At 40.2% G+C, this 25,801-nt stretch overlaps 1 protein-coding gene across 1 annotated transcript in view; it reads left to right on the top strand.

Annotated features, from left to right (window-relative positions):
* The window catches only part of grik3 (glutamate ionotropic receptor kainate type subunit 3), a gene marked incomplete at both ends in the record, with an annotated part of 152,670 nt that extends 128,305 nt beyond the window's left edge, over positions 1-24,365 (top strand). Inside the window, 5 exons of the mRNA XM_083910054.1 lie at positions 8,990-9,108; positions 17,325-17,542; positions 22,264-22,489; positions 22,707-22,957; positions 24,171-24,365. Of these exons, the coding sequence (XP_083766180.1) occupies positions 8,990-9,108; positions 17,325-17,542; positions 22,264-22,489; positions 22,707-22,957; positions 24,171-24,365 (1,009 nt within the window). The remainder of the gene's footprint in view (positions 1-8,989; positions 9,109-17,324; positions 17,543-22,263; positions 22,490-22,706; positions 22,958-24,170) is intronic.
* Positions 24,366-25,801: the final 1,436 nt, after the last annotated feature.

Below are 25,801 nucleotides of genomic sequence, written 5' to 3'. Positions count from 1 at the left end.
TTGTTTCTAAACATGACTCCCGCCTCGAATGGCACCATGTGCACAAAATCATACATGCAGTAAAAAAAGCTGCTTAGATTTCTGATATGACCCCTTGAATGCTGCGTGGCATACTGGATATATATCCAATCAAAAGACCACCAAGGCTCAGAGTAAGTACCAGATATGAAGGTCGTAACTACAAATGTCTTGTATCTGAACATGAGCGGCACACACATGCACAACATTGATTTTGCCGCGCTGCAGCCATGCAGTGTGACGACATCAACAGCATGTATATCCAGTAAAAAAAACCCAAAAAACTGCTTAGAATCTGATATGACTGCAGATTCTAATATTGCATGCCCACATAGGAGCACATTCTAATCTGATTTCAAAATCAGTGTCCAGTGTGTTATTAAACTATGAGCCATTATTACATGATGAGTTGCTACATCCACCCTCCTTTCCTCAAAACACCAAAAGAAGTTTAAAGACCATCCATCAAATGAATATCTCTAGACCATTGGTTCTCAAAGTGCGGCCCGGGGGGCCAATGGCGGCCCGCAGAAATTTTTCTGGCGGCCCCGCAATGAATTACAGTTGATATTTTTAATCCAGGAGCTACTAAGCTTGTTAAATGTTTATTGGACATTACTGGATACAGACCAATAAGTGTAAACAAAAATACTGGGTATTTACCTGGTTTCTATATGGTGAATTTTAGTGTATTATTGGGTTATAAGCTGGTAATAAGCAGGTAGCTACAGCCCCCAATTACTAGCTATTTACCCAGTAAATATATGGTAACAGAAATGTGTTACTTGGTATTAACCTGTAATTAGAAGGTAAGAACAATGGCCAAAATACTGGGTAATTACCCAGTAAATTATAAAAAGCGTTATAAAGCGTTATTATATTAACACTTATATTACTTAACACTAAACTGTAGAACTGCAATCTGGTCATTAAAATGATAACATATGGGATTTCTTTCTGGGTTTTTTTTTCCGGTTTTTTTTCTTTGGCGGCCCATCAAAACTTTGAGAACCCCTGCTCTAGACAAGTAAATGACATACTGTAATTCATAATTCCATTCAGGAACATATTGTATGTTCCTTATAAAATTGAGACTGAGAAAGCACTTTATATTTGTGGGAAACAACTTTTTAAGAGACTGGGTTTTCTGGGGGAGATGTCTATGGCGCTGCCAAACTTCAAACGCAAAGCACCTTTGGAAGCAAAAAATCTTATTTAGCAACACAAAAGTAAAAACCCTAAAGTGAGTCTATCAAATGTGTTTATTTTGGAAGATAACCTAATAGTATTGCTGCCAGCATAAGTCAAAGTCATTATGGATGGAGATTATTAGTTGTATTTGTATTTTATGGATATGATGAATATCGTGGTAGTAACATTGTCTCTATTTCCTGCCACTTCTCGTGCAAAGTGATGCTTGAGGAAGTTCTAGAAAAGCAGGGTGTTGAAAGAAGGCATTTGTGGAGTTGGAGAGCAAACAGCTGCACTTCTCTAACCTCCTCCGTTGTGGTGAGCCCAAACAGATTCTGGAGTGGCTGCACATAAGTACAAAATCGTCTTAAATGATTGCATCTGTCTGGCCTTGGTAGCTGAAAAGCTGTGTCCCAAAATGTGCATCATTTGACCATGAAAAAAACAAAAAAAACAAGAACGTAATCACTCATCTATCTTCACATCCTGAGGCCTACTTCAGCACAAGTAGTTTGTTTTTAAATATTGGTGTTAAGGCATTACCGATAATATCAGACCAGAAAAAAGAAGCTGACCTTGTATATACCTCTCATTAGATGATAAAATATTGCGTCCCACTGGTTTTGTAATATAAACCAAATGTGTCTTTTAAATGCTATTTAATGTTTTTGAAATGTCTGATCAAGGTTAGGTGCTCTACAAGAGGTAATGATTGGACTCATACCTAGATGAGAAGGAATTCAAGATAGATATTAATGTATCACGCACAAAAATAATTATATGAAGCCACCCCTGATAAGTGTTTGAACAAATGATCACCTTAATTTTATTTGTGTTATTGAAAACACACCAAATGTATGATAACCAAAACGTTCCCATCAGTGTCTTGACTCGGTCTCTTTCAATTGCTGTTTTGAAGCGTCTGCTACACTATAATCACGATGCAATGTGCATTTTATTGATTTCTTTTACAGGTATACACGGTTTCATAGAAATGTATTGTAATTTAATTATCTTAAATGTGCCAGGTTTACAAGAGAATGTAAGGAAATGTTCCACCTTTGGCATCTTATGTTTCAAAAGAGTGAGAAAACACATACATATAATAAAATGAGTTTCTGAGTTTTATAACTGTCCAGTGTTCCGTCTGATGTGAGCATAACAATTTTATTTTTCCATTTCATTGCCTCGAGACCTTATTCCATCCTCTACACTTAGCATTTGAACACATTACATTTGCTGATCACCACTTTTGCTCAGTTTTTAATGTTTTTTTTTCCAACTAGTCACATTTTTTGAGGTTCCCAATCAAAAAAGACCACCGTAACAAATAAATTAATAAGACTGTATTATGTTCTTCCAACTACCAGAAAACATTCCCACACACTCATCCAAACCACTAGACTTTTTTTTACCTCTCACATATACTTTTTTTACCCCTTACATACATTTCGTTTTTACCTCTCACATACTACCTTTTACTTTGCACATACACAAAACCTCTTGCATACATTTTGTGTGTGTGTGTGTGTGTGAAGCGTTTTAATGTGAAAGCGAGGTACAAAAAAAGTGAATGTATGAGGTCCAAAAAAAGTGAATGTGTGAGCGGAAGCCTTTCCTTTGCTCTACTGTTAATTTTGATTTTAATAATGTTAATAATGTGAGAGGTAAAAAAAAAAAATGCATATGAAAGGTAAAATTGTGTATGTGCAAAGTACAAGAGAGTATGTGAGAGGTAAAATTGTGTATGTGAGAGCCAAAAAAAGTGAATGTGAGAGGCTAAATTGTGTATGTGAGAGGTAAAAAAGGAATTATGACCTACATGGCCCCCCATAGAAAGTGCTGAGGAGCTGTTTGACGTCACTGGTGCTGAAATGACCACCGGCTTTGACCAAAAGTCATTTTTTGGGCAATAACTTCACAACATTATCATCGTAACATTAAGCCGATAGAGCACCATGATCCACTATAGACAATCTTAATAAACCCTCATCAAAATGTGATTTTACTGCAGAAAACATGAACCTTATGCAATATATCAGATTGAACGTAACTTTAACAACATCCCACAACAAATTGAAACATGCCCAGCTATTAAAACAACCAGTGTCTTAAGTAAAATATGCATCATCAATGTTTTTATTGGACCTATTTAGGACAATCTCCGTGTTTGTTTTTCATTAGGTTTAGCTGTGTCTACGCCCATAACCGCATGTGCAATTGAGCAGACTGTGTCTGTTTATACAGTAAAATGCAGATGTGTTCAAATTTATTTAAAACCGACTGTGCATGTTTCTGTAGACTTGAAAAAAAAAAAAAAAAAAAGGTCTTGTCACGGACTATAAATCACAAATGCAGAAGAGAGTCAAGTACACAAGAAAAATCATATAGGATGAAAAAATAAAATAAAACTGCAGTCAGTGCTGTCACGGTTTGAAAATAAATGGCATTTAATGACCGGCAGAAGTGAAACATTAGCAGAGAGTGCATGTTGCATAATTGCACTGGAGTGTGCAAATTAAATATAATGTCTGCAAATGCTAACATGATGTTTTTGCTCCGTGTGACGTTTGGATGCCAAGTTGTTTTTTGAGGCCCCCTCGTCTGTGTGGGCTGTCCTCTTGGCCGAGATGTAATTGTGTTGTTTAGCAGGCAATTTGGTATATGGTTGCACAGCACACACAATCTAAATCTAATGGCTCTGCTTTCAGCCACAACCTTTTTGGAAAATTATGGGTATTGGATTTTCACCGTAACATTTCCTGCGTGGAGACTGCACTCGCAATATGTTTAATAATTATTACGTTCGTTCTCTCGTGCCGTGTTTATATCCAGGCTGTGTTTAGATGTGTGTAAAGCAATCACGATTTCTATGCCTCTCCACCGTCTTATCTGACCATGGCTTTCAATTTATATAGAAGAATAACAAAAATTAAAGGCTGAAATGGTAGGGAGAAGCAGATTAGTTCGGCAGCAACCCAGGGCCTCTCTAATGGGGGTCTTAAGAGAAACACTCCAAGATGAAAGCACTAGTGAGTATATTGGACAGTGGTAATATTTATATGCAGGGAACAGCACTTGAACAAAAACATTCCCTTATTGGGAATGTCTAATTGGTTAAATAGGATGAGATTTATACCACATGCTTCTGCAGCATATAATTAGATTGACTTGTATCTTTCTCTCGGACAATATAAATGTCAGCTAATTAAATACTACGGGTTATTAGAATGGACGATGTGCACTCAACTCTCTTAGAATTGTAGGACGGTCATTGTGGTCATTTTGACCGTCTTTTGAACAAAGTGTTCCATTTTTTTTTTCTCCTCTTGGCTTCTCCCTCTCTGGGGGTTGCCACGGTGGACGATTCGCATATTTTGATTTGGCAAATATTTTTATGCCAGATGCCCTTCCTGATACAACCCGCCCATTTATCCAGGCATGGGACTAGCACTAGGAGTACATTAGATGACCCCTAAGGGGGGCAATTCAGAGTGTCCAATCAACAATGAGCAATGGGGATTGCCTAGCTCGCTCAGGGGCACCCCAGCCCCGTTGGATACAAGCCAAATTCCCTCTCCACTTGGTCATGGGCTGCCCAACAAATTGGTTTTAATATCCATCCATCCATCCATTATCTACCGCTTCATCCTCCACCAGAGGGTCGTGGGGGGTGCTGTGCCTATCTCAGCTGACATTGGGCGATAGTCGGGGTTCACCCTGGACAGTTCGCCAGTCCATCGCAGGGCCACATATAGAGACAAACGATCGTTCACTCACACTCTCGCACCTACGGTCAATTTAGAGTGTCCGATTCACCTAATCCCCATATCGCATGTTTTTGGACTGTGGGAGGAAGCCGGAGAACCCGGAGAAAACCCACGCACACACGGGGAGAACATGCAAACTCCTTGCAAAAAAGGCCCTTGTTCCGAAGTTGGCCCAAATGGGGCTCGAACCCAGGAACCCGGGTCTTCTTGCTGCAAAGGCAAGAGTGCTAACCACTACAGCAACCGTGGTTGGTTTTAATAATTAATCTAAAATTTAGAAATGCATAGATGTGCCATGTTAGAATACGTAATAATAAACATCAGGACAAAAACATAAACAACATGCATTTCAAACCCCTTTAAGGGCACGTAAAACCCTTATGAAGCCCAAACTGATCAAAACACTCACAGACAAGTCTATGGCAATTTGAAAATAGAATAATTTGCAAACAATATTTGTTTAAATAATTAAACTCCCACGCAGTAATAAAACATGTAAAATCAAAAGTAAGTTGGCTCACTAAAGAGCATTGTGTTGCTTTTGGAGGGCAAACGTTGCGCCAGGTCCTATAGCAACATGTGATTCGTTTTAATTTTCAGTCGTTAGCTTGCAAACATTTAAAAACAATCTGAATGTCTTGGTAGTTCAAGTGTTATCTCCTTAATGGGTTCCATTTCACTTCTCTGTTCGTCTGCCGTTACACCACTGTGCTATAGCTCATCAAAGTAACAGATATGCCACATTTCTAAATGGGATACTATCAAAAGCGATCAAACTCCACTTAGCGGAACACTGGGAATATAGAGCCGGCAAAGTTTTTTAAGGAGGAAAAAGAAACGATCGTCGTGATAAAATCAGCTTTATTTTGTTTGGTCGGTCATTCAGCTGTCGGAGATAGCAGAGCTGGCTCAGTGGGGATTAGTGCCAGGCGAGTTGATTGGCGTGGCTGTAACGAGGTGTCAATCACGCTCGTCACTGAAAGGGTGGACGTTTTTTTTTAGTTGACGAACCTTTGCGAAGCAAAAGCAGTGAGCCAAAAAAGAGCGAGATAGCGAAGCACACGGATGCACAGTACTGTTTGAGTCGTGTGCAGAAAATCAATCTTTGGAAGAGCTGCACGTGCGGTACGATATGTTACAACCGACACTGTTGGCCGCAGCCCTGCGAGAGACGGAGGGAGGTGTCGCAATTTTTAAAACAGCTGATCCGTGTGTCGAGCGTATGCAACACATTTGCACCAACGGAGACTAACGAGCATAAAAAGAAGCAACACCATAATGAGTTCACACAAGGAATGATTTACTTCCACGTAGCTGGTTTTCAGTCTGGCGTGGCGTTTGTTGTTCTGTTCACGCATAAGCACGGTATTTTTTAAGCTTAAGATAAACAATTTAATTAAACTGAATTCTTTTTTAGATTCTCGAAAGTTGCCACCTTTTGCTTTGCACACACACTCTCTCAATCTCGTTCAGCTTCATTCTGAATGAGATTGAAACTGGGGCTACTTTGAAGATTCTAAAAATATATTCTGGTTTGTTGAGCACTTTTTGTTTACCACATAATTCCATACGTGTTCTTTCATAGTTTGGAAAAAAAGTATTTTGACTGATACTGTATACAATACATCAGGGGAAAGTAGTGAAATTTAACGTGTTTAATCTCAGCATCTGCCTCTGATGCCTCTCATGTGATATATATATATATATATGTGTGTGTGTCCAGCCATGGCAAAACCGATCACAAGTCTACCTAGGGACATTTTGAAATATTAACAGATTCTGAAAGGGTGATTTCTAAGTTTTCCAACAATGTCCAACACATGCAAATCTAATCAAATGATTATATTTGAAGACCATATGGCCATTTCAATGTAGGCACTCCTCAAAAACTGCTTTAGGGAGAATTTTAGCCTCAAAGAGTTGCACCTTCTGAGAGCCAAGAGACAGAATGATCACATTAACATAGAACAAACCCCTCCTGGTCCACACCTCTCTGTATGAGCACAGATACTATTGTCGTGAGCTACACTGCTACACAGAACAATGCATATATAGTAGATAACAAACTGGACATAATATCCTCTTAAGATTTGAAATGACATAACTTTAAAAAATATCATTATTATCATTTCTTGTCCTTACACTCCTTGCCTCACTGGTCACCTACAAAGCATATTAGCGATTCTGGGATTTTTAACAAATGTTAAAAAAACAATCTTCATGAGTTAAAGGGGAAATAAGTAGTTTATAGTGCCATCTAGAGGAGAGGCTGAAATTTACAACAAAGACCTGCTGCTCTGCTCACCCCCTCCCTTCCCTGAGCGCTACGGTATCCGCAGTGGCTATGCAACCGCGGTCCGCGGTCATGTTATTTAACAATGAAAATGAAACAAAAACTATTATACAGCGACTAGACAATGCAGGAGCACATAATATGTATAAAAAGTGGATTTTGGGTTATATAAACCCATAAATACTACATATTGTACCTTTAATTTAGAGTTTGATTTGACATTTATTTCTCATTCATTTATCGGACAAAACTTGTGGTAAAACATCCACGGACGGCCAGTCACATTGGGTCTCACAAGTAAGCATAAGTATGATGTCCACAAAATAAATTAAAGCTGCAGTAGTCGACATTCTTTTGTTAGAGCAATGCATCATATGACTTTGTGTAAAAATGAAAGCTGCTGCTTGTAGTGATGAATAGACTTTTTAAAAAAGTTTCAACCGACTCTGCAGTGCCCTTCAGCTACTGAGTTGTCGTTTCGGTCTCAGAGGCCAGAGCTTTAATGTTTTTAACGTCAAACTCGTTTCGAACAGCAATCAGCTGTTGTCAGCTTAAAAAAGCTCCCGAGTAGAAACTCTACATTTGAGCAGCCAAAAACTGAACGGCGGACAAACAACCGACATTCGTCTTGTGGACAGAAACACGACTCTAAATTATTACCGCAGTTTGTCTGTGTCAGCTGCGTCTGTAAATAAGCAAACTGTCGGGCTAATGTTTACCGGATCAAATTTACAGTACGCGATACTCTTCCCAATGCTGTAAATGGAAAAAAAAAACTAATAGACGATCTGCCGTCCCAGTAATTGATTGTGTTGCTACTCCAAACTAGCTGTTACTCTCCACCTTATCTGATATGATACAGATTTTTTTGAATTATTCTAGTGAGCATAACGTGCATAACATGATCAAATCAAATTATCTCCTCTGACTTTGTCCCCGCCACAGGGAAACCACTTCGACGAAACTTGAATGATGAAAAAAGTCACATTAAAAAAAAAAAAAAAAAAAATCTGGAAATTTCTAGGCTCTCAAACAATGGGGACTCCTCCACACATACACTCATACATGCCTATGTGGGTACTAAATGGGTATGGGTGAATCAATAAATGCTAATAAAGCACGCTGTGGGTTTTTATATTGTGACAGTGTTTCGACAAGGTTAACGTGGGTCTTTGAAATGCTTGAAAAATCACCCCCAAATAGACATGAGTCATTGAAAGTGTTTGAATTTCTGTGCGAATTAGAGAGAAGTTATAATTATGCCTATGCAGAACACATGTCCAGGTGTAATAACTAACGGGCATTGTGGACTACGGACACCGTCTCCGCCGTTTATGTGAGATTCCACGCAGAAGAACGAGCGAGTGCCGTTCAGCGAGACAGAAACAAATGACATGATTGCCTAAAAAAGCAAATTCCATGGTCTCGCTGAAAAAACAATAAAAGTGGAAAGTCCTCAAATTAGATGTCAATCAAGGAGCGGGAAACCGTGCTTTGAGGAGGAGGTAAAACTGTGGCTAAAGTTAGACCTAAAACATCCTGAACAAAAGACTGCAAATAAACCTTTTTCAGTCTTAGCTACGTGCGAAGAGAAGAGGAGAAACTGCATTTTGCTTAATACGCAGCTTGTGCCATGTGTACAGAAGTGATAAATAATAGATTTTTGCTTTTCCTTTGTTTTCCTGACGGCTAAAACAGCTATCTCTTTCATTCCCAGGTTCAGTCCATATGAATGGTACGACGCCCATCCTTGTAATCCGGGGTCAGACGTGGTGGAGAACAACTTCACGCTCCTCAACAGCTTCTGGTTCGGCGTTGGTTCCTTAATGCAACAAGGTATAGTATAGTGCACGTCTGTCAAAAAAAGCAAAACCACAACACTGCCCTCTTATACCGTGCATGGCTACACCCACCCACCCCCCCCCCCCCACTTTCTGCCTATTTAAGCTTCACGATTTACATTCCGTGACTGTTTCACGAGACATTTTCCTGTCACGAGCAACCACAGAGCTCATGACAACAGAAAGGCTGTTGTCAGCTACCTGCTGTTTAAAAAAGAGAAGAGTTAGGTGCCAGGTACTTGTCAGAGATTGGCAGGTAAGGATGGGGAAAAACACTGCCGCATTTATTTGCCACATAACACAGTCGCTGGCCCTGCTCAAGAGCTTTTCTGAGTGTCGGGACAGAAAGGGTAACTCGAGGTACATGTCTGACAAATGCCAGCTGTCAGCGCATGCTAGATCTGGCTGCTGTGATGTTTTCAGCACCGAATGAATTACACCCAGTGACCCACTGCAGAGAATCCATATGTCTCGCTCATCGCAGCACAACAGCGAGTGTAGCCTCCCAATTAAATGTCACTGTGATTTTGTTTATAAGATGACTGTACACACATATGGATTATGTGACAGCTGCCATTACATTGAATAGGGAAAATGTCTACATTTGTGAACTAGGGGTGGATGATATTGATGATGAGTTTCCTCTGTTTATGCCAATTGGTATCAAATGTATTTGGTATAATCCATGGTATTGGGTGTAAAGCCCAATTTATACTCCTGCGTGCTCTTTAGGTTATCTATTAGGTTATATATTAAAGTTATCTTAGGTTACGCAGAGCCTCTGCGTCGTCTCCGACTGCACGAAATATTTTTTAAGTATCCGTAACTTCGTCAAGGGACAACGGAGACGGCAAGGGCTGCGATTGGTCCTCAGGACAGGCCGAGATAACGCTGCTCTGTGCCGGCTCACAGTGGGCACCGAGCGTCCACAGAGGCGGAGCTGATCACCGCCGACAACGTCGCTGCCAAACTATAAATACGTCAGCACATGTTTGGACTCTAAATGGCTAATTTCTCGCCTCAAATTATCTTAAAACTGCGTTCCGTGACACAGAAAAGTGAAAAAACGGCCACTGTTTCAACAACAACAACAACAACAACAACAGTCTTTCTCTCTCGGACGCCATTGCTCACTGTAGCCGAAAGCACAACAACCTTGCGTAGCGACCCCTGCTGATCGGGCGGGAAATTGCAGTGCGTATCCGTCACCACGACGCAGAAGTATGAAGGCTAGAGGGGTCTCCGTGGTTACGCAGTCGGATAACGAAGTATAATGTGGCCTTAAGTGCTACAGGATCTACAGAGTCATTGTAGGTTTTTGTTTACTTTACAACCGACATTAACTATACATTTGTGCTGCAGAGCCATTTCCTCTCTGACAGCTCAAATGGGTCAAATCCTATCTCCGGGTGTTGTTTGTTCAAGGATACAAACCTTATGCCTCCTACAGACTTTAGGAGATCATTATAAGTCACTCTGCGCGACGTGGATCTATAAACAATGGCCGAAACATGACGCGCGCGGACTATGCGACGCTGACGCTCGCCGAATCGTAGGCCGTGACGAAGCGATGTCATCAGCTGCAGTGCAGAAGTCGGAAAAGTCATTAGCATGCACCGGGGGTAAACAGCAGAAGATAAATCTTGTTCTCGCAATCGTTTGTGCGTGCCGAGTAAATCCTAAAGTAGAGGTGGAGGGTCCCCACATACCAGCATTCTGTGTACGTTCTGCCTCCATTTGATTTGACTGCGTTGTGTTGATTAAGACTCCATTTCGCTTTTTTTATTTGCTAGTCAGTAGATGTAGATCATAGCAGCACACACACACACACACACACACTTGTGAGAAGGTCATTCAAAATTTGTAGAAGAAGCCGTCTTTGGTCGCAAGAACGTGACATATACGGTGATCTTTGAGCATATGCACAACACAGAATGATGCCTCTTTAGGACAAAAGAAGAAAAGTAGAAAAGGGACTGCTGTTTTAATTCCAGCATTAGATGCAAAGAAAAATAAACAAAGCTATACAAAGGTGTCGCTTACAGGGAAAAGGTAATCAGATGAAGAAACCCTAATGAAGTCAACTGTGGAGGGGGGAAAAGACCCGAGTAATAAAATGTTTAACCTCAGCGTAACAAGACAAATCGCGACGGCTCAGAGAGACTCGGGGAGTGGATCTGTGCCCGTAAGGATAGCAAACACATTCGGCAATTCATTAAGCGCAGAAGCTCGGCGGCACAGACACTGTGAAAACTGCATAGCGGCGCTGCCAATTTGCTTGTGCAGACAGAGGGCTACGTGTGCAGCAGCAGCAGCAGCAGCAGCGGCGTGCCGAGAGGGAGAGAGAGAAAGAGAATCAAAACAAAATGAGCTAGTTAGAAGCCTATATTATTAAAACTAAGCAGGGGAGAAATCGCAATTATAATTTCTGCAGTGGCTGAAAGGCCCGTCTGTCAATGCCTGAGCTCCTGTGTTTCCCATATCTATAGTCGCAGAGTGAAGCAGCTGCTAATCAGCAACTATTCATGGTTTCCTGAATAAAAAGGAAGAAAAAAAAAAAAGCTCTTGATTACAGTGATGACACGAGGTGCGTGTGTGTGTGTGTATTGGTATCATAAATATGAGCATATCATAGGCGGTTATGTGCACATGTCTTAGGCCACCACTAGATGTGTCGTTTTAGCATTGTTCTAATGAACATAGGAAAATATTTCTTTATTATGAACCAGAAAATTTATTCAGTATTAAAAAATATTAGTCTCTTCAGTTTAAAGTGTATTTTGTGACATCTCCCCTCACAATTTAATCACAATGAAAGATCCGAGCTCTTTTACATCTAAATGCAGTAAAAACCATTAATATCACTGGTTACAGCTGTTGTTTGACTATTTCCTGTCTAAATTTGCTGCTGTGAAAGATACATACTTTTATTTATTTAATAATTACAAGATTACATGATTACAATGGACTACATGATCAACTATTCACAACAAATAAAGAGAAGTCCTTTCACCACGTGTTTGACCTTGATTAAAGTTTCTCATTTATAAGGATGGGCTGATGCACTAAGAGTGTTTCAATTGGATCTTGTTAAATTACAGGACACTGAGTCAATGGTTAAGCCCAATTTATACTCCTGCGTAAAGTGCGTATAGGTTACGCAGAGCACGAAATATTGTTTAAGTGTCCGTCACTCCGTCAAGGGACAACGGAGACGGCAAGAGCTGCGATTGGTCCTCAGGACAGGCCGAGCTAACGCTCTTCTCTGTGCCGGCTCACAGTGCGCACCGAGCGTCCACAGTGGCGGAGCTGATCACCGCCGACAACGTCGCTGCCAAACTATACATACGTCATATCTCTATACACAAACCACATGTTTAGACTCTAAATGGCACAATTTCTCGCCTCAAATGATCTTAAAACTGCGTTCCGTGACACAGAAAAGTGAGAAACGGCCACTGTTTCAACAACAACAACAGTCTTTCTCTCTCGGACGCCATTGCTCACTGTAGCCAAAAGCACAACAACCTTGCGCATCGACCCCTACTGATCGGGCGGGAAATTGCAGCGCGTATCCGTCCACAGCACAGAAGTATGAAGGCTCGAGGGGTCTCCGTGGTTTCCCACAGCACTGTTGTCATGCTGTGCAACTTTTACTTCATAGTGCTTAATTTGATTCCCGTGAAATAACGTGATTCTGTGATTTAAAAACGTAAATTGTCCAGGTTTATATCTGACAAAGACAGATTCCCGACGTCCTGTGATGCCCGTTAAACGGTAGGACACATTGTTGTCCTACGGTGCCTCGTCGCACATGCTGCTCCCTGCTATCTGCAGCAATGTTTGTTGTTGTGTTCGTGTCACAAAAACACAAGTCCCTCGCTCGTCTTGCTCAGCAGTGACAGCAGCTGAGATGGGAGCCGTTTCCTTGACATGTTTAAAATGCAAATGGTGTGTTTGAGGGGGGATCAAAAAAAACATCTAGCAGCTCGTCTGTAGGAGGGAGGTGTCACAGATAACACAAAGAACACAAAATATGAGGAGGTGAAGAAGCAAACACGTCGCGCAGTTCACAACTTGTGCAACAAACATATGTTTGATCATTTTGCATAAATTGGTTTTCCCCATATAAAATTGTTTTTCAAAATATTTAATGTATTCCCAATTGTCTCGTTCTCAGTGAGATTATCACTTGCAGTGTTAAATTTAGAATTTGTTTTTGTTTATTTATCTAATTTGTGAGGAAATTTTCCTGTATTCAATAGACCAAATGTATCCGTGGCCCCCGTCGTGTGATTCATATCAAGATTTCCCTTCAAATGTAATGAACATTACCATTCACTGGAGTTATTATTGAAAAAGCAATTAACAACGACAAAAGCCATGAGCTTTGAAAAGCAGCTTCTGTGCGATGGTGCTATTGAGAAAATGCTAAGTGCAGGTAATAGTCCTCACGGGGAAAACCCACTCCTCTCATGTTAAGTTGGCGAGTTACTCATTGTTTAGCACAGTGCACAACTGAATCCACTCATAAAAGAAAAAACCTTTCTTGTCATCAGTCTGACAATTCAAAAAGCACCATCACAGGAGAGTTGCAGCACCAGACTAATGAAAGTCACTACAAGGAATAGTGGCCACAGACATGAACTATACATGAACTCACATTTAATCCTTAGGTATTTAATAATAAACAGTTTGGATACAGTTGTGGGGCCCTATTTCTGGCTTCGCAAGTCTACATGCCTTGAGCAACTTAAGACACAACCCCCATGTTGCTCCTGATGGCTGCGCTGGCAGCGTGTGAATGGGTATAAAAGACGTGTGATGGAAAATGTGCTGCATTGTGCTCTGTAAAATGTGTGTGTGAATGGTAAAAACTGTAGAGTAAAGCAGCTTTGAGTGGTCATCAAGACAAGAAAAGTGCTCTATGGATACAAACCACCGCATATTCAGCTCGATATATGAATCAAAACCCTACGTACAAATCGAATTCTACAGTTAGAGTTAAAAATGTGACCCAACTTTTTTAATATTAAAGGCAGCATTAAATATGCAAGTAGAGAGATTATTTCTCCAGCATGTCTTTTATATAGTATGCATGGCGGGATGACAGGTTTTACAACTTTCACTTGAACGCAGCAATAAACACATTTATTAACAAGCTGCTGTAAAGTGGCAAAAAAAAGTAGTTCAAAAAAAAAGTGTCTCACTGAAGGCGAAACCTCTGGATTTTTACTTCCAAAGAAAACTTGTTCTACTCGCCGCTAAAAGACTCCAAATTAACTGTAGACTACGCCTTCTCCCCCTTAACTTGAATGTGCCTCGATGCATACATTATGTTTCATGTTTATTTTCAGTGGTGATAGTCCTGTATGCACTGGGGCACAGTCATATTGGAACAGAAAAGGACTTTTACTCAAATGGTTGCTACAAAGTTGGAAGCATTGCGGTGTCCAAAATGTCTTGGTATGCTGCAGCGTTAAGATTGTCCTTCATTTGAGATAAGAGGCCTCGACCAAAGCCTGATTGAAACACCTGAATTCTAATACCGTCGCAGTGTTTAGAAGTGATTAATTTTATATCGAGACAAACGGAGGCAATAGCAATGATGCGCTAGTAAAGTAAAGGTTGGAGTATGACTGAAAACACAAAGCTCTAAAGTGAATCCTGGTCAAAAACCCAGTCATTCAGGAGACTGATGTCAACAGTCACTGTGCTGCCTCTGTAAACACAAATGCTCCCTCAGTCAGGTCTGATAGTTTTGCTTGACAGAGCCCATTTTTTAGATGAAGAACTTTATATATATATATATATATATATATATATATATATATATATATATATATATACATATATACATATATACATATATACATATATACATATATACATATATACATATATACATACATACATACATATATACATATATACATACATACATACATATATACATATATACATACATACATACCTATATACATATATACATACATACATACATATATATATATACATACATACATATATATATACATACATACATATATACATACATACATACATATATACATACATACATACATATATATATACATACATACATATATATATACATACATACATATATATATATACATACATATATATATATATATATACATACATATATATATATATATATATACATACATATATATATATATATATACATACATATATATATATATATATATACATACATATATATATATATATATACATACATATATATATATATATATACATACATATATATATATATATATATTTATATTTACGTTTATATATACATAGATTAACATTCAAAACTCATATTGAGAGTCTTGTTGGTGATAAAAAAAAAAACTCTAATTAGAAAAACCCATATAAAGACAGTATTTGCACATTTCGTAAAAGTATGTATCATCTTTGGTCGACTAAAACAGAGTCACTATCTTCTCCCGTAAAAGAACATGACACGTGTCTCTTCGAAGGAAATGTACCATTGTTTTGACATTGGTTTATTTCCCTGGCACAACATGACTGATCTGCTGTTTGTATTTATTAGTCCAGGGGATGCAGCACCATGTGCAGTTTCCCCTGCTGACAACAGGGCTTAATAGCGTGGAATTCAATTGAGTTACCCGTTGCCTCGCTTCATTTTTAGTGCAACCCGGAGAACGCGTCGGGATCTTTCCTCTCCGAAGTCGCGGCGAATTAAGCGATGCCGCCGTCTTCCCTTGTTTGGAACCGCGCAGCAAGTCTTTGTCAAACCACAAAGGACAAATCCAATCAAATTTGGTGGGAGAGGTTAAAGAGCTGACCACTCTGCCCCCCCTTCTGTGGGGCTTGTTACTCTTCAGAATTGGCCTCATAAATCTTCTCAGTAAAGTAACCCGAGTGCACAAAGCACAAGGGTATTTTAAAGGTTGTCAGAGATGAGATATAAAGTAACTTTAGTACCAGTCAGTGTGCCACTGTAAACATAGTATTAACTCAGCAGAGGAGCACTCAAAGTCAAGGCTGATTCAGAGCGGTATTGTCACTCTGATATACAATAGGATTGCACTGTATGTCTTGACTTTTACTTCCCTTTTTACATCGATTTATCCTGACTGATGATTTGTTTGCAAAATACACCAATGCGTTTACTTTAGAAAGACTTTGGACATGATAGATATTAGGAATAGTGAATTAACATTCATTAACAGAGACACTATAATCGATGAGGGTGATATAGTCTTAGATATAGACTTCAGAGAGAGGATGGATGGATGGGTTAAAAGGATGAATGGATGGAAGGATGGATGGATGAATGGATGGAGGTCTTCATCTCACATGAGATTGCTGTTTGTCATCTGTTGTTTTTGATCCATGAACCGCAATTTAGGAACCCAACTTTGAACTGAGGGCCGCCACAGTAAAAAAAAAAACAGAAATAAATCCCATTTGTAATAACTTTAATGACCAGATTGCAGTTCTACGGTTTAGCGTTAAGTAATATAAGTGTTAATATAGTGTAATTTAAGCATTAATATAATAACGCTTTATAATTTACTGGGTAATTACCCAGTATTTTGGCCATTCTTCTTACCTTCTAATTACAGGTTAATACCAAGTAACACATTTTTGTTACCATATATTTACTGGGTAAATAGCTAATAATTGGGGGCTGTAGCTATCTGCTTATTACCAGCTTATAACCCAATAATACACTAAAATTCACCATATAGAAACCGGGTAAATACTGAGTATTTTTGTTTACACTTATTGGTCTGTTTCCAGTAATGTCCAATAAATATATTGGCTTACCTACACCAACAGTACCCTGATCAGCACCAGTGTCAGTGTCAGAAACATTTGCAGGTTAACGCCAGATGGAAAACGTTTCAACAAACGGACTTATTGTAGTTTCCGAGGAGCGATGGGTGTCTAGTAGTGGGACGTCGAATGACTTTTGTCCCTGGAGGAGCCAGACAGCAAAAAAGACAGCTGCACTTTGGTGGCTGCCATGTTGGATGTAAACAAAGGCTGTTAGAAATTATTCTGTCGTCCTCACATTCAAAATCAATTACAAGACATTCCAAGCGCCCCATTTTCTGAACGTTAAATGAAGTCCCAGTGTTGGCAGGTACAGTTTTGTCTAACTAACTTGCTCTGTACTCTCTCACTTTGTTTTTTCGTCCACAGGCTCAGAGCTGATGCCAAAAGCTCTGTCGACCAGGATCATTGGCGGCATATGGTGGTTCTTCACGCTGATCATCATATCGTCCTACACGGCTAACTTAGCGGCATTCCTCACTGTGGCGAGAATGGACTCGGCCGTGGACTCGGCCGACGACATCGCCAAGCAGACCAAGATCGAATACGGCGTTGTCAAAGACGGCGCCACCATGGCCTTCTTCAAGGTACAGCGCGAGCATTAATACTGTTGAGCCTTTTTAAGCTTTTAAGTGTCAGTGACAGTTCTCAATCATTCAAGTCATAGTCGTATCGTCGGAGCCTATAGCCAACTTCTAAAGAAAGGAATTGATGTTTTACATAAATATATATACATATTAGGGATGCAGCGGGATTCGGTATTTTACCGAACAGTTCGCTACACCCTGTTCGGTTCAATACGCAACGGCAAACAACGGTATTTCGGTAGACATGAGCACATCGCTGCGTAGCTCTGCTCGTGCCGCCTTCAGAGCCAATCGGCACTATACGCATAACAACGGCGAGTGAACGAGAAGTTTGAAGCGGCACCGTCTTCGTTTAAGTCCGCTGTGTGAGATCGTGGAGGATTCGGCGCCGACTACGATCAGAACGAGAAAATAAATGTCAACAAACAAACAAACACGGTGTGCAAGCATCTGTTATGCAGCGGTGCAGTGAAGTCGGTTTGAAGTTAGATATTCGACAGACACTCGCTCTACAGCGCCACCCAGTGCAAGCCGCTCATTTACGTCGTCATCACCCGTCTCTTTCGCTCGGAGCAGCATGGTGTATTTCATAGCATGTAGTTTCTGTAAGTGGGTTAAAATGTTGTTTATTTTTATTGGATAGCTCTAAACTTTATTTATTTTTTATTTGTGTGGTTTTATGTTTGCTGTTTAATTTGATCTGATGGTGCACTATTGTTTAAATACAAAATATATATATATATATATATTATATTATATACAATTATAAGTTGTTAGGTATTTCATTGTTGGATGAAGTAGATTCACCGCACATTAACAGCATGACAAAAACAGTCACGCTATACCTGAAACTAAACCCACATAGTAATAATATTGTAAAATATATGTGTTAAGCACGGCAGGAGGTTGAATCTTGAGGTTTTAAGTAGTAAAAAGTAAAATTCTATAGCGCCTCTCTATATCCATTTATTTATTTAGATCTTAGGTCCCACTGCAAAGGCAAATTCCTCGGCTTCTCCGCTTCTCCACACTGTTTGATGTGTTCCTCCATAATGATTTTTTTATTCCGAAAGTTTCAGCGTTTGCCTGCAGGGTTTTTTTCCCCACTTTATTTTATTATTTTGAGAAAATAGATTCTGCAGCTTCTGCTGCCGCGGTGCTGAATAACACATGTAACCGAGTTATAGTTTCTCCAAGTGAGAAAATGAAAACACTACACATTTATATTGAGGTTCATAAGTTTATGACATTCAGAAAAAAAGATGGATTCCTATCCCCCCCAAACTGTAGCTGAGCTCATGAATATTTTATGAAGCATTGTTGAATTTGCTGAATGTTGTTTAATACTGGATCCCCCAGGTTTGATTATGTAATTGGGTTTGGGATATTTGCTGATATCATGTGCATTTAAAAACAATAGTGGTGCATTAGAACTGAACTCCACTGGGCTAATTTAAAAAAAAAAAAAAAAAAAAAAGTTTAGTTCCCATACAATAATATAAGATTGCTTACTTATTGCACTGCAATTGAATGAATATTAAATGTGTAAAAGCCTGGATTCAACTCAACTCGTTGACCCTTTTGAAAAGAAATCAACCCCTCGGGTTCCCTGTGAATGGCGATGCGAAGGGTGGGTATTTTAGATCATTCCGTGAACTTTGATAAAGTGTCGTCGTGATTATCGCATCATAAATAGAAGGAGACACAGGTGTCTAATTACCTCATCAAAGCCGCGAGGCTCAAGTGCCCTCTGCTCCCTCTCGCTCTCACAGAGAGGCTTAATGATGTCGACTCAGTGAGGCAGAGACGCTTGATAAATGCTGCGGGAGAACAGGGAGCAGCACATAAAGGCTCTGGAGATGTACGTTACCGGGTGGATTCGGTATTCGACTTCTCAACCCGATGTTGCACGAGGCAGACAGCAGTGTTTTTTGCTTCCAATCGCCTTAAATGTGACATGATTTGCGGCCCGACAAGAGACTTGCGGAGAACTTGCCAAAATGAAACAGATGGTTAGTTATGAGCCAGATGTGGCTTTGTAGCATCAACACAAGAATACCTGTTTCAAAAAAAAGAAAAAAAAAAAGTGGGTAGAGTGGTTATGTTTTACAGGAAAAAATCCACTTCTGACAAATGTTTGCCTGTAGGCTTTTGTTCCAGTTCGTTTGCATTTTCTTCATCTGGGCTGGGCCGGCCCAAGCCTTCATCGGGCCTGAACCAAAATGTGATTTTGGGGCCCTTTATCAACGCTAATACAGTTGTAGCCGCGTTGCTTGCATCATACCAACGACAGCCTGGCATGTTTTTACCCTTATATGAGATTAAGGGCCAATTCAAATTCCTATCTTATTGACAAAATATCGTAAAAATCTAAATAAATGTTACGCAACAATGACGTCAGTAATCTATAATATGGGCCTAAACTAAGATAATACAATGGTTTTCATCATTTTTATATCTCTATTAACAAAGAAAATACTTACATTTGTATCGCACTCGCTTCGCTGCTTTCGGCGCCATCTTTCTTATGTGAAAACACGCAGTGCATTCTGGGTAGCCCTTGCTCCCAAGGGTGGTCTCGGAAAATCTCAATTTCGAGGGCGATACAGCCCTTAAACTCAACTTAATTTTTCTCAGAATCGGGACAGCACTTGCACTAGAGGGAGCGCGCATTTTTGAGATTGAGGGTTAAGATTGAGGGTTAAGCAAGGAATTGGAATTCACCCTAAATCTTAAATAGTAGCACTCATATGATCGAGCCTTTTCTTAAATTAAGGGGCCCCCTGGTGGTCACAGTGCCCTATGCAGGCCCTTAGTTCACTTGTGCTTTGGGCTGACTCGTATTCCCCATGATAGCTTGTGTGAATTATTGGTCTTTCACTCTTTCACATCCTGTCGCTGAAGCTGAACCAACCAGCATTTTCCACGGTAACGCGGAAGCTAATCGCAGAGTGTAAAATTCGACATGTGAGAACATCACCCGTTACACCTCAAATTGGAGGACTAAGATACATGGTTCTCAAACTGTGGTACGTGTACTACCAGTGGTACCCTGAGCTTCCTCTGGTGGAAAAACCAGCAAACACTGTTCTACTGTATATATCTCAGGGTATGTGATCAGAGTGGAGCAGAGAAATGTTGACAGGAGTGTGTAGAAAATTAAACAAATTATTATTATTATTATTATATTGGAGTCACATTATATCTTATTTCAATATACCAGTGTGTGAAGTATAATATACACAAATTTAACAATTAAAATACAAGTGGGATTTGTCGTTAATAACTCTTTCATTGTTACTTTAACATTACTAGAGTGCTTTAATGTGTGTATAAATCACAGTAGAGCTGATCTGCATTTACCAAGTTACTCTTTTGTTGTTGTCATTATAACACTTTTAGATGTACTGTTTATTATGGGATGGGAGGACCCTAACCCACCATCACCAAAATAAAGTACAGGAAGTGAAGTAACAAAAACCGAAAAACTGCCTCCAAATGTTTTCATGTCGTTGTAAACCATTGTCATTTACACTCATGAGACAATTTGAATGGCACTTTGTTAAAATGCAAACCAACATCCCATGTTCCATCCATTTTCTTTCAATCTAAATCAAACACACTAATAAGAAAGGTTAAAAAAAGATGCTAACTTGTAATGCATCCTAATAGGTGATTCAAATTGTAATGACATTCACAGATTTAACTAACTAACAAATATGGTATTTGTACTGGAGTTATACATAATGAGGGGCTTCTCATAAGAGCATCGTTTTATAATTTGAAATGGTTCAAAGTCTTTAGACAGTAATTATCTAGGATTAGACATGGCGTAGATGTGACCGCATATGAAATTGCATAAAATACCACATTGCCTGATGCAAGACTAATGGAGAGGCATCCTATTATTGGTGCTTCAGTTGCACTCATGAGAACAGATGTGCACAAAGCTTCGGTTAAATGCTGTAACAGTGTAGTAGGTATTAACACGGCTGTTTGTTTATTCCAGTACTGTTTGGTAAATGTACTTTATTATTATTATTTTAATTTTTTTATGAATGATTGCATTGATAAAATGTATATTACTAATATGTGACGCATCATTTATCGCAAGGTGGCAGCAGCATACTGCGTTTAGTTTGTTTTTGCAGAAGTGATGCAATTTACGAGGTCTCTTGAATGCAACTTGAAGCTACTCCTCTATGTTCAACAAGCTGTCGATCCAGCAGAAGTGATGAAACATTGCCAGGATCTTTGAATTCATCTCAATAGCTGATCCTTCTCAGCTCAACATGCTGTGAACCCTGCATTACTTTCCCTAGCGCTCATGAGCTGGAGTTAAGAATATTTAGGAAAAAAAAAGAAATGCCCATCTGTAGGAATAATCCTGTGAATCAAAAAAAAAGATTATGACTTTCGCTCAATTGTGTATTCTTTCTGAAAGTCTCTGCAGATATTTAACGCTTCATATACAGCAGGTGCACAGTTATTCTGCACTTCATGAGAGCTACGGGCAAGATTTCATAGCAGTTTCAGCTTTAACACCTTGGGCTATAAGGTTTGAAAGACATGGATCAATACCCAACTATTCCTAGTTGGTATAAAAACATCATATGTTTGTATTTTTATATTTTCTCAAGAATTTCTTCTTTCTGTTGCAACGAATGAGGTTCAAAGAGATGTTTGGTTTTTTTCTCTCCTTCTTTCTCCATCCCTTTCAGAAATCTAAGGTTTCCACTTTTGAGAAGATGTGGGCCTTCATGAGCAGCAGACCGAGCACATCACTGGTGAAGTCCATCGAGGATGGGATTCAGAGGGCGCTGAAGTCGGACTACGCCCTCATTATGGAGTCCACCACTATCGATTATATCACCAGAAGAAACTGTAACCTCACGCAGGTGGGAGGACTCATTGACAGCAAAGGCTATGGCATCGGCACCCCCCTCGGTAAGACACGCAGACAGCCTACAGATAGGTTTCAGAACAACAGTGATACAACAATAATAAACTGAAGCCTATTTTATAAGCGATGTGTTGGTTTCAGAAGTATACGGGTCAGATGTTGCTTTATTAACAAAGCAGAATCTGTTACTTTTGGTATTAGTCAGACTGCATGCCACATGCTTATGAACCCTAAGTAAAACAGGCCTCATGTCGCTTCCAGGTTCTCCATACAGAGACAAACTCAGCATTGCAATCCTGAACACCTTGGAGGACGGACGCCTGCACATGCTGAAGGAGAAGTGGTGGAGCGGGAGCAGCTGCTTGGCTGAGGAGCAACACGACACGGGCCCCATGGGGATCCAGAACCTGGGTGGCATATTCATCGTGCTAGCCTCCGGCTTAGTGCTGTCTGTTTTTGTGGCAATTGCTGAATTCGTCTACAAACTACGGAAGACCGCAGAGCGCGAGCAGGTATGTGTCTCCATAGATCACGCGTAAAAATGCCATGGTATCTTAATTTCAGCAGAAATGTTGCTAAATAGAGGAGAAAGATACGTTAAGAGATGCTCCATCCATGTTCAATACATAGACTCTATGCACTTTGTTGTGAATAAATCGAGAAATCCTTTAACTTTTTTACAGTCATTTTGTTTTCTTCAGTTAGATGGATGTATCGCTATGTGACTGTCTGCAGAATCACTGTATCTCGATATTATTGGTATAACCCTTACCCATGTCGTGAGGTATCCAGTGATTACCGCCCCTAATAGCCTCTAAATCAAAGAAGTGCTCTTGTCATGGTTTTACATTTGCTATACAAGGAGCGACCGTATCTATGTTCCCCGGGTCCTATGTTCCCGGGTCCTATGTTCCCCGCTTTGTATGTGACCAGGGAACATAGGACCCTTTCTCTAACCCTAACCCTAACCCCAACCCCGAACCCCAACCCCAACCCTACCCTTTTTCAAAAAAAGGGTCCCGGGTCCTCTGTTCCCCGGGTCCTATGTTCCCCGTTTTTCCCTAAAAAAGGTCCTATGTTCCCCACTTTGTATGTGACAGGGGAACATAGGACCTTTTTTAGGGAAAAACGGGGAACATAGGACCCGGGGAACATAGGACCCGGGGAACATAGGACCCGGGGAATATAGGACCCGGGGAACATAGGTACAACCCCTACAAGGGTTAGCATGCCATTGGCTAATCCCTACTACTAGTGTGTGTACAAGTGGCCATTACACCACCACATTTACTGATTTTAACGGGCATGACTGCAAAGTGGAGCGTAAAAATGTGTCCATTATTGGTCATTAGTGATGTTAGAGTAGAATGAAGCTGTTATGAACTGTAAATTATTACTAATGTGACTCACGTTAACGTACGTAGTGGTACGCATGTGGATGCACCTCGCTGTTTCTGACAAAACAACAGTAATGAAGTGTGTGTGCAGGCTTCACGTGGTTGTGCTCCCATTTGACATTGCTGATGGCCACAGACGCATGAGTACACACACACACACACACACTGGCATGAACTCAACATTTCTAATGTGTTTTTGTGCTCTTTGGACTGTTGACACTCCTCTCTGCTGTCAGAACAACTTAAAGCTAAGGCATTTACCCCCCCATCCCTTTCCCCCTCTTCTCCTTCTTTTCTGCTCCTCCCCGCTTCCCCCATTTTCGCCCAGAGGTCTTTGTGCAGTGCCATGGTGGACGAGATCAGACTGTCGTTCACCTGCGAGAGGCGGGTGAAACACAGGCCCCAGCCCCCGGCCACGGCGAAGACGGATGCGGTGATAAACATGCACGCCTACAACGACCGACGACTCCCGGGAAAGGACAACATGAGCTGCAGCACTGGGATGACTCCTGTGTTCCCATGACAATGTACTCCCCCCCCCAGGGCACGAACCTCATGAGTAACGTGTCGGGGGCGGTGCCAGAGAGTAGAGACAACGGCCTAGACGCCATCACCAGATACACCATTAACCACAGTGATTTTGGGACACTAACCAAACACGGCCATCTGAAAATGGCAGCATCAGCCACACAGGTATGACCACATTCGTCACTGTAATCCAAACCCACGAGAGGAAAAAATAAATTTGCCGGAGCCCTGGGAAAAGAGAAACCCACCCCCCCAAAATAATTCGTCTCGAGTCTGATGTTTACGTGCGGAACACAAAAAAACGAAAAAAGAAAACGAGAAATTTCAAGGAACACTCGATCACTAAAAAGACATCGTTTTATTGGACTGAAGGAATCTTGATGAGAATGGCAATAAATTACAGATAAAAGGACAAGGAATATGAGCTTTCATTGAAGTTTAGTTTTGGCAACACATGAAAATGATTATTACCTTTTTCCTATTTATTTACAGGCTGCTGGATAAGATAAAGGATCTTTTGAAAGGTTGGTCCACAGGGATGTTTATGAAAGTGTGTTGGGTTGGGTTGGGTCTTGTTGGGTTGGGTCTTGAGTGAGATGTAACACTTTGGCAGTAAATGTAAGTTTGTTAAAGATGAGATTCGCGTGAAGGTACACAAAACAGTAATAGACGATTGGTTGAACCATGGATTGGTTTGATTTTATTTACTTTTTTGAACAGGATTGAATTTTAATCATTGCCAAAGAGTCATCCATTCAACGGAAATGTGAGTCAGTATTTCAGAGAACACACCATGCACTGTGCTGGAGTGTTTTAAATAGGATTACGATGGAAAGCATTTACAATAGAAGACTAAAGCCTGGTTTTTACTGTGTTGTGTGACACTTTAAAAATGTGATTAGCAACATAAATGCAATTTCCTTTGCCGGACACCATCATCTTTTTGCCACGATGGGTCGTCCCCACATCCATGAAGAGATTGAATCTTCAAATGTCGGACCAAAACACCTTCTCCATTTTATTCCAATTACCTCGGTCTCTTTTGCTAGCACCGACCTCTTATTAAAAGTGAATTTGCAATCTCTTTTGCCAAAGCATACACTGATGAAAATGTTTTGAGACTAAATTTCGCTGAGCGACAATTATCAGAAGTGTCAGGCAACACAGTGTGACTCAGGCTTTACTGGCGACCCCTTTCTGATCTTTTGGCTGTGATTTCAAAAAAGTTGAATTACTGAACTTTCGAGCAATTGTGTACATGTATTCTAATAGTTCAGTTTTCGACATTGCGCTGATGAAAATAGAATCGCGACATGGTGAACACTATCAGGTATTTTTGCCCATATCTGCAAGTAATAATGGATTTTAAAGTACTGAGACAAAATGAGGGTGGGATCATATAACTAAAGGCCACGTTTGGGTTCATTTAAT

Source organism: Microchirus variegatus (assembly GCF_963457635.1).
Source record: "Microchirus variegatus genome assembly, chromosome: 2".
Classification (NCBI taxonomy): Eukaryota; Metazoa; Chordata; class Actinopteri; order Pleuronectiformes; family Soleidae; genus Microchirus; species Microchirus variegatus.
This window is presented reverse-complemented; position numbering and strand designations above follow the sequence as displayed.